Raw genomic sequence first — 9,674 nt, 5'->3', positions numbered from 1 at the left:
AAATATCAAGGAACGTCAAAATCGAAAACACGAAGGCTCAAGGTCACACCCAATCTAAAAATCTCCCTACCCCGAAAAACGATCTACATGAGGACAAGTGAAGGAAAATACAACAGCGATGGTACTGCCATGGCCTGGAATATACTGTAGATGATAAGAGATACTCCAACCACTGGATAGGGGTTATGACCACCCTAGTCAATTTATGCATAAGCAAGGGACAGCTATCCTCTGCCCCGGTCATCGTCGGGCCAAAAGGAAAATGTAGGTCACATCAACCGTAACAGCTAGATTACTGCCGTGGTCTGGAATGTACTGTAGATGATAAGAGATACTCCAACCACTGGATAGGGGTTGTAACCACCCTAGTCAATTTATGCATAAGCAAGGGACAGCTATCCTCTGCCCCGAGTCCAGAAAATAACGAGACTAGTCCCATTCTTAACCCTGTAGAATCCACCACATATCCCAAATATAGAAGTTCCGGTCGGCGGAAATGACACTTCTTCTTAGAAACCGTTAAATTGGCAGCCTTCAGGCGCTTGAAGACCTCCTTTAATACCTCAACATGCTTCTCAAAGGTATCAGTGATGATAATGATGTCGTCCAAATAGACGAATACTTAAGGCTCCAGATCGGGACTGGTAACTCAGGGTGGGGGATTGTTTCACCACTTTTTTACTAGATTAAAACACTCGAAATTGTAAAATGCTTTATTGGAGAGCATGTCATCTCTTCATCGCAGTGGACTGTACTCTACTGACTTGACTTGCACACTCGCGGTGCCCATCTGCCTTTTTTATTACCTTTTACAATGTTGCCGGATCACTAACATACCGCCGGCCTTGAAATGGCTACATTTAAACAAAATACAAAAAAATACTGCTACAGATAATGTTTCAAAATAAAACAGTGTTGTGAATACATGAACAATATAAATGGTGAGTATGCATACAACTAAGTTTTTTCTTTCAATCTTAAATTTTAACATTCCTTCTTCTCGCAAATTGAGTTCATATTCTCGTCAATCGGAAGAACACACACTTTTGTTACAGGCCTTTTGAGAATGCTACCGTCGCTGTAGCGCACTGACACAACGCGCACAACGCTGTCATCACCTGGATGGAGACTTACGATTCTTCCCATTTTCCACATCAGAGGAGGTACGTTGTCTTCCTTTACCAATACCAATGCTTCATTCTTGATGATGTTGGAACCATTGACCTTCCATTTCAACCTAGTCTGCAAGCCATTGATATACTCATTGCTCCATCGTTTCCAGAATAACTGTACCATCTTTTGCCTTTGCTGATACACCTTCAATCGACCATCAGGAATATCTACATAATTAGATTCAGGCAAACTTGTGAGGGGTCGCCCAATGAGAAAATGCGCAGGCGTGAGTGGAGACATATCATCAGGACTAGAGGAAAGGGGGGTAAGTGGTCTGGAATTGAGTATGGATTCAATCTGACACAATTTTGTTGAAAAATCTTCATAACGCAATTGACTATTACCTATTATTCTTTTTAGATGATGTTTCGTACTCTTAACGCATGATTCCCAAATGCCTCCAAAATTGGGCGCCTTTGGTGGAATAAATTTCCAAGTTATCCGCTCATTACTAAAATGCGAAGTGATCAAATCACCATTAGACTTGAAGAAATTCAAAAGTTCATTGTTCGAGCCTACAAACTGGGTTCCATTATCGGAAAAAATCATGTTTGGTTTTCCTCTTCTACTTATAAATCTCTTAAAACATAAGAAAAATGCTTGAGTACTCAATTCTGTCACTAACTCAATATGGACTGCCTTTGTAACCATGCATACAAATATGCAAATCCAAGCCTTGGTTACAGTTGGCTTACGAGCCTTACCTTCCTTCAAATAAAAGGGACCAGCGTAATCGCATCCTACATTGATAAAAGGAAATGCCTGAGATAGTCTTTCTGAAGGTAAATTACCCATAATGTACTCGCAAGCCTTTGGGTTTGCCTTAAAACATCTAACGCATTGATGGATAATTTTGCGGGCCATATTTCTACCTGCTAACGGCCAGAACCTTTCTCTTATCGTGAATAATAATTGTTGTGGACCACAATGAAGTAATTTTTGATGCTCATTGCGCATTATAGAAATTGTAAGTGGATGGTTTTTAGGTAAAATTATTGGATGCTTTTTATTATAAGCAAAGTTCGCTCTCGAAATCCTGCCTCCTACCCGTAAAATATTTTTCGAATCAAGAAATGGATATAAGCTTACAAGTGAACTTGAATTTTTCACACATTTTCGTTTTCTTAAATCAGATATTTCTTGACTAAATGAATCGAATTGAGCTACTCTTAATAAAGTGTCGAATGCTTCATCTATCTCGCTTATACTTAAGGGACCAGCCTTCTTATGACTAGACTTCCTTGTATTGAATATAAATCGCCAACAATAGGCAACAACTCTTTTCAGTTTTCCTAAATCCGAGAATTTCGTGAAAATTGAATCATCATTGTTCGAAGCAATATTTGAAACCGTTCTTGTTTCTGGAATTTCTTCCAAAGTATTACAGTCTTTGCCTATAGGGTATTCATCACTGTTTAATTGTAACCAACAAGGACCTTGAAACCAAAATTCAGTTAAATCACTCACTACGGCGCCCCTTGATATCAGATCAGCAGGATTTTCTTTGGATCTGACATGATACCAATCATTGCTGTCCGTCAAATTCTGTATTATAGATACTCGATTTGCTACAAAGGTTTTCCATCTCTCCGGCGAACCCTTTATCCAATGGTATGCTACAAGCGAGTCTGTCCAACAAAATGTTCTTTGAAATTCTATTTTCATTGCAGTTTTAACCTTATTTAATAATTTTGAACCTAAAAATGCCGCACAAAGTTCTAATCTCGGTAGTGTTAATTGTTTGATAGGTGCAACCTTACTTTTTGAACAAATCAAGTGACATTCTCTTCCGCTTGAACCTTGACTCTTTATATATATGCATGCACCGTAACCTTTTTCAGATGCATCAACAAATAAATGAATCTCTAAATATCGTGCATTTTCACAAATAACATGTCTAGGAATTTTTACAATTTTTAATTCTTGGAGATGAGTTAAGAAATCAATCCAATTTCTGTTCAAACTATCTGATACTGAATCGTCCCAATTTCCTTTTTCTTTCCAAACCAACTGAAGAATGAATTTAGCCTTTATTACTATAGGACTAACCAAGCCCATGGGATCAAATAGCTGACTGATTGTGGATAAAATTGATCGCTTTGTTATGTTTTTACTCTGTTTCAAATCATTTAATTCTCGATTTATTTCATACTCGATAGTATCAGAAGATGCATTCCAACGCACACCTAAGGTTTTACTATTTTGATTTTCACTCAAATTAAGTACGCTAGATTTAATATCCCTATCAATATCGAAACGACCAACAAGATTAGGTGCGTTTGTTAACCATTTTCTCAATTGAAACCCTGATTCTCGCAATAAATTTGTTACTGTTGATTGTAACTGTAAAACATCTGATTCATTGTTTCCGCCATCTAAGTAATCGTCAACATAAAAATTTAATTTTATGGATTTAGCAGCTGCTGGATATTTTTCCGCATTTTCATGAGCTATTTGTTGCAGTGCTCTAATTGCTAAAAAACTAGAAGACTTACTCCCGTAGGTAACTGTCAATAGTTCGTAACATTTTAATTTTTCTGTTTCAGAATTCCGCCAGAAAATTCTTTGAAATTTAGTTTGACTGTGGTGAAGCCATACCTGTCTATACATTTTGGAAATGTCTGCCGTTATAACGTAGGTTGGTACTCGAAATCTTAAAAGTATATCAATCAGTTCACTTTGTATAGAAGGTCCTGATAATTGTAGGTCATTTAAAGAAATATTATTGTCTGATTTTGCTGAGAAGTCAAACACAACTCTGCATGGGGTGGTATCACTATCCTTTAAAACTGGATGATGTGGAACATAATATGCTGAACCATCAACTTCGAGATCATTGATATCAACCTCTAATTCCTTAAGGTGTCCTAATCGTAAGTATTCGTCAATGAAATCTATGTATTGTTGTTTAACGTTTGCGCTCTTTGCCAGTTTGCGTTCTAAGTAATAGAATCTTTTAATTGCCATTTCCTTTGATTTTCCCAATTGAAAAGACTCATCCTTAAATGGAATTTTTACTACAAATTTATTGTCTGGAGCCCTACTGAAATTTGAAATGAAATGTTTCTTACAAACATCATCTCTTATGTCAATGTTTGTACAATTTTTAATTTGCCAAAACTTCTCTAAGTTCTCATTCAACAACTCGTTCGCTTCATTGTCATTAATTGCCACGTTACTAGAAACATGATTCGTTGCTCTTAATCCAAAGTTACTTATCTCTCCGCCTAATATCCAACCTAATTGAGTGTTTTGCAATATCAGACCGTTGTCAAGCCTTATTTGCTCCATGAGTAATAAATGATAGAATATACCTACTCCGCACAAAATATCAATTTCTTGACTCTTATTGAAATCTGGATCTGCTAATAACTTATCTCCCGGAATGTTCAAAACGCTTGAATTAAAGTCATGACTTGGCAAATATTGTGTGATCTTAGGTAAGATAAGACATGGAATAGTTTCAGAATATTCATTTACCATAGAGTATATGTTAATTATCATCTTGTATCTAGCGATTGCACTGAAACTGTTACCAATACCTGATATAGTGTATTTTATTGGAATTTTTTCCAAACCTAACATATTTGATAATTTTTCAGATATAAAATTACTTTGTGAACCTGGGTCAAGTAACATTCGTGCCTTTATGAATTTTCCATATTTATTTTTAACATTTATTATTGCAGTTGATAGTAAAGACAATGTTTTGCTGCCTGCCATGGCTGCTAATGATATTGATTCAGAAGTATTTATTTCCGTTGAAATGCCACAAACATTATCTTTAGTATTGTCACGCTTACATTTATCCTTATCCGTGGTATTGACTCGACTATTAGCATTAGATTTATTTTCGCAGTGTAATAAAGTATTGTGATACTTATTGCATTTTCTACAGCTCGATCTGTTGCATTCATTAACGCTGTGATTGGGATTTAAACAATTTTTACATAACTTGAGCCTTTCACTTTCTTTCACTCTATCCTCAATATTTAAACTCAAAAACTTGTCACATTTAAATATAGAATGATCTTCCTTACAGAAATAACATGAATACTTTTGATTTGTTTCTTGTCTCGTCATAAATGCGTTCGTTTTTCTTTCTCTAAAACCTATCTTATGATTTTCTTGTTTTTTCTCAGAATTTAATCCTAATTTATCTAATAATAAAAATGTTTGTTTCAGGAATTCACTAATCTCGTCCATTGTGGGTAATTCACCTTTCAGGTTGAAACCTTCCCAGTCTCTCCTGGTCCTGTTATCGAACTTTGAGACAATTAAATGTATAAGAAGTGTATCCCACTCCTTCACTGGTTGACCAAGATTTTCTAAAGATCGCAAATTCTTAGTGAATGAATCGTAAAGATTTTTTAAATCCGAACTATTTTCTTTTGTCATTACTGGTATTTGAAATAAATTATTGACATAGGTTTCGATAATAATTCTTTTATTTTCATATGCATCCTTGAGAATTGAAAATGCTACTGAATAATTAGCACTAGTAATTGGAATGGATTCTATTTTTTGGGAAGCTTCGCCACTCAAACATGATTTTAGATAATAAAACTTTTGAATTTCATCAACTTGCTGAATTCAAGCCATTTTTCGTACTTTCCGCAGAAACTAGGTAACTTTAATGGTGGTAATTTGACTGGAGTTGAACTGTTTTTAATACTGGATATGCTATTAATCGATTTATTGTCTGAGTCACTTAAATGCTGTTCATAGTTTAATAAAATTGACTGAATTCTAGATGTAACCTCGAAAAAACCATCTTCAAACATTTGTCTTTCTTTTTCTTCTAGATCGCAATCACCTTCTTTAGATTTTTCATCGTACTGAACTGAATATTCAATATGACCTTGATATTCCTCAAATTGCGAATATGTTTTATTAATTGCATCTAATCTTACTCTAAATTGCATAATAATACTATCATCTATTTGTAAATCTTGTTTTTCTACATAATTCTTTAATCGAGTCAATGCTGCCTTGCATTGACCACGCTTGAAACGTAGTTGCGTTAAATCTAAGTCCGCCATTATTAAATTCAAAACAACCGTTTAAATAATGAAATTGTCGGAGGGTGGATGGGAGTTGGAGGTACTCACAATTGCCTACGTGCGCTATCTCGCTACTTGGATACTTGGATTATTGTTTATTATAGCGCCTGCCTAGGTGATCGTCGTCTCCTGGTGCCTGCGTGGTCGTCGCCACCTTGTGCCTGCGTGATCGTCGTCACTCGTCACCTGCTGCCTGCGTGATCGTCGCCACCTGCTGCCTTGTGTCCTTGTCTCGGTCGTCGCTGTTGACTCGGACCTCTCTGTCTCTCGCTTGATACGTACGATGCCTCGTGGAATTTTCCGTGCTCACTTCACTTGTTATTTCCTTTCCTGGACTATTTTCCAATCCAATCCGGTTGAATGGACCAAATTTATGGTAACTCAGGGTGGGGGATTGTTTCACCACTTTTTTACTAGATTAAAACACTCGAAATTGTAAAATGCTTTATTGGAGAGCATGTCATCTCTTCATCGCAGTGGACTGTACTCTACTGACTTGACTTGCACACTCGCGGTGCCCATCTGCCTTTTTTATTACCTTTTACAATGTTGCCGGATCACTAACAGGGACCAAGAACTCCCATTGACGATGGGAACTTGGCATTGCGAAGTCGATCCAAAGTGGCATTTATATAGTGGAGAGGATACGCATTTTTTTCCGTAACTGCGTTTAGTCTCCGGTAATCGACGCAGAACCGGTACGAGCCATCCTTCTTTTTCACGAGAAGAATAGGAGATGCCCAGGGGCTGGTCGAGGGCTCGACAATACCTTGCTCGAGCAATTTATCCAACTCAGCATCAATATGACCCTGCATCACCGGACTAACCGGATAATACCTCTGTTTGATGGGACGACAAGAAGTGTTTATCTCATGTCATCAACTCGTCAACCCATGTCCCTGAAAGCCTTCTGCACAACCTCATTCAAAATTCTGGTCTGGTCGGGAGTCAGATGCTCCTCCGAGACAATTTCACCCACAGACACATCAGTATCACGCCGGAAGACTCAGTTCCCTCCATGAAGATCCGGTACGATACCAAACTTCCTCCAGAAATCAATGCCCAAAATCAAGGTGTGCGGCAAATCTGGAACCACCAAGGCTGAAATCATCTGAACCCGATTCTCAAGCTTAATTGGTAGATCAACCGAACCGATACTTGAACATCTTAAGCTTCAACTTTTTTAATATATACCATCCAGGACCTCCCATAATCGTGCTCGAAGCACCCGAATCTAATAAACCTAAGAAATCAACATCAAGAACCGAAACAGACAAATAGGACAGACATTCATCATTATGCGCATGCGCCAACACATAATCTAAGATGGCTTTCTGACGTCGAGGCAAACGAACACTGGCAGTCGATTGAGGGAAGGCACACGTACTGCCATGAGAGGTCTTCCCCATCAGTTTTCCGACGACTTACACCCCGGACAAGTCCGAACGGTGAAATCTGGACGACCACAGCGGAAGCAATACTTCTTCCTCGCCGAGCGGCATGACCAGGCTGCCGGCAATGCCAACAGGTCAAAACTGCATTCACCTGAGGAGAAGAGGAGGAGGGGGTTTCGGCATACACGTGAGCCAGATCTGGCTCTACCAAAGAGCTCCTATTTCGCGGAGGGGGCACATAAGATTCGATAGACTCCTTGCGAGCCTCCAGCTGTCTTCCGATATCCAGAAGTTGCGAGATTGAGGTTATGTTGGTCAAACCTATCTGACTCTGAAAGAAAGAATTACGGAGAAGGATCTTCAGTCGAACATCGTCATCAACAGGGACAGTGAGGCGCTTGAATAGGTTATCCATCATGGCAAGGTACAAACCTATGTTCTCGTCAGGACCCTGAGTTCGGCGCTTAATTTCATCAAAAAGTTTTTCGTTATAATTGTAAAAACTGTTTCCGTAATTCCTCTACTAATTGAGACCAGGTTGATACGGTGGCCCGAACCGATCTGAACCAGATAAGAGCCTTACCTTCAAACAGATCGCTAGCAGACGAAAACAACTGCTCTTTCGTAACATTCCGTGAAATACACAATTCCTCCACATTTTCTAAGAAGGAGCTCAGAGAGCACCTATCATTATTCCCACTGAATTTAGTGATACTCCACTTAGCCACCGATACCGAAGGGGCCCTGCAACTATGGACGGCAACTGGAGCCGAGGATTGGTGAGCGATATCACTTCCTATATAAACATCCGACCCAGATTCCGAAGCTGAATCCGATACATCAACCGAGGCCATCAAAGTGCTCAACTCCAGAGGGGCCTGTGCTTGCAACGAAAATCTTCGATATTTTCTCGCGCGCGCGCACGTAACTCCGATTCTAGCCCAATTATTTGCGCCAAATATCCCGACCTGAGAACTTGTTCCGTCCCCGAGAGTGCTTGAGAACATTCAGCCCGCTTAAATAAATGCACCAAACGAGAAGATAACTTAAGAAAAGATGAACTAAAGGAGAGAGTTAGGAGGAATGAAAGATTAGGTGACCCTGTTTTTAGATGAGACAATTCAAGTGTGTTGACAGAAGATTTTGTCAGGAATAATTACCCCAAAAGATATGTTAACAGATGCTTAATGACAATATTAATCAAACAAATGAAACCAGAGATAACACTCATTATGTGAAGATACCACTAATTCCTGGTCTAGTAGATTGATGTCAATCTTAAACCTAGACAATATGAAATTTGTCACATATTCTAAGAATACTTTGGAAAATATTTGTTTTTCTAAACTTAAGTCTACGACCCCAAGAGCGCTAGAATCAAATTTAGTATATAAAATAAATTGTAGCAATTGTGATGGCTGCTATATAGGCACCACAAAACAACACCTAAAAGCTAGATTTTTCAATCATAAAAGTTCAATAATATATCTTTGATTGAGAAAACTACGCAGCCAATCAAAAAATATTCCCCTGAAACCTAGGTTGTAACATTTAGTTAGAATAAATTCAAAAGAAAGCGTGTCAAAGGCACAAGACAAATCAAAAAATAAACCAGCCACATGTAGGTTTCTATCCATACATTTGTGCACACATTCCATGAAGTCAAGAGCAGCAATCTGCGTTGAACGACCACGTCTGAAGCCGTGCAGGGCTGGACTCATTATTTTGAACTTATCAAGATATTTCGTCATTCTAGCGGAAACAATTTTCTCGAAAACTTTAAATAAGACGCTTAAGATGGAAATAGGACGGTAGTTGGTGATTTCCTCCAGGCTGCCGCCTTTATGTATCGGTATAACTGTGGATTCCTTAAGAGCATTTGGAAATTCACCAAAAGAAATTGAAAAATTTATGATATGAGCAAAATGTTCGCTCATTCATTCATTCATTCATTGCTGTATCCCGTTACCGGGAATAAATCTACAAAAAGAAGAAAAAAACAGAACAGACTTGTCATTTCTTAGTGCTAGTTGCGACTGTGTGC

The 9,674-nt window shown here is 38.3% G+C and overlaps 1 protein-coding gene across 1 annotated transcript; it reads right to left on the bottom strand.

Annotated features, from left to right (window-relative positions):
- Nucleotides 1-984: 984 nt before the first annotated feature.
- LOC123314081 lies at nt 985-1,968 on the bottom strand. The gene has a single exon (XM_044899219.1). The coding sequence runs from the start codon at nt 1,966-1,968 to the stop codon at nt 985-987; it is 984 nt and encodes a 327-aa protein (XP_044755154.1).
- Between the last annotated feature and the right edge of the window lie 7,706 nt (nt 1,969-9,674).

The sequence above is a fragment of the Coccinella septempunctata genome, chromosome 1 (assembly GCF_907165205.1).
Source record: "Coccinella septempunctata chromosome 1, icCocSept1.1, whole genome shotgun sequence".
Taxonomy (NCBI): Eukaryota; Metazoa; Arthropoda; class Insecta; order Coleoptera; family Coccinellidae; genus Coccinella; species Coccinella septempunctata.
The sequence above is the reverse complement of the archived record's forward strand: the minus strand, read 5'-3'. Positions and strand labels throughout refer to the sequence as shown.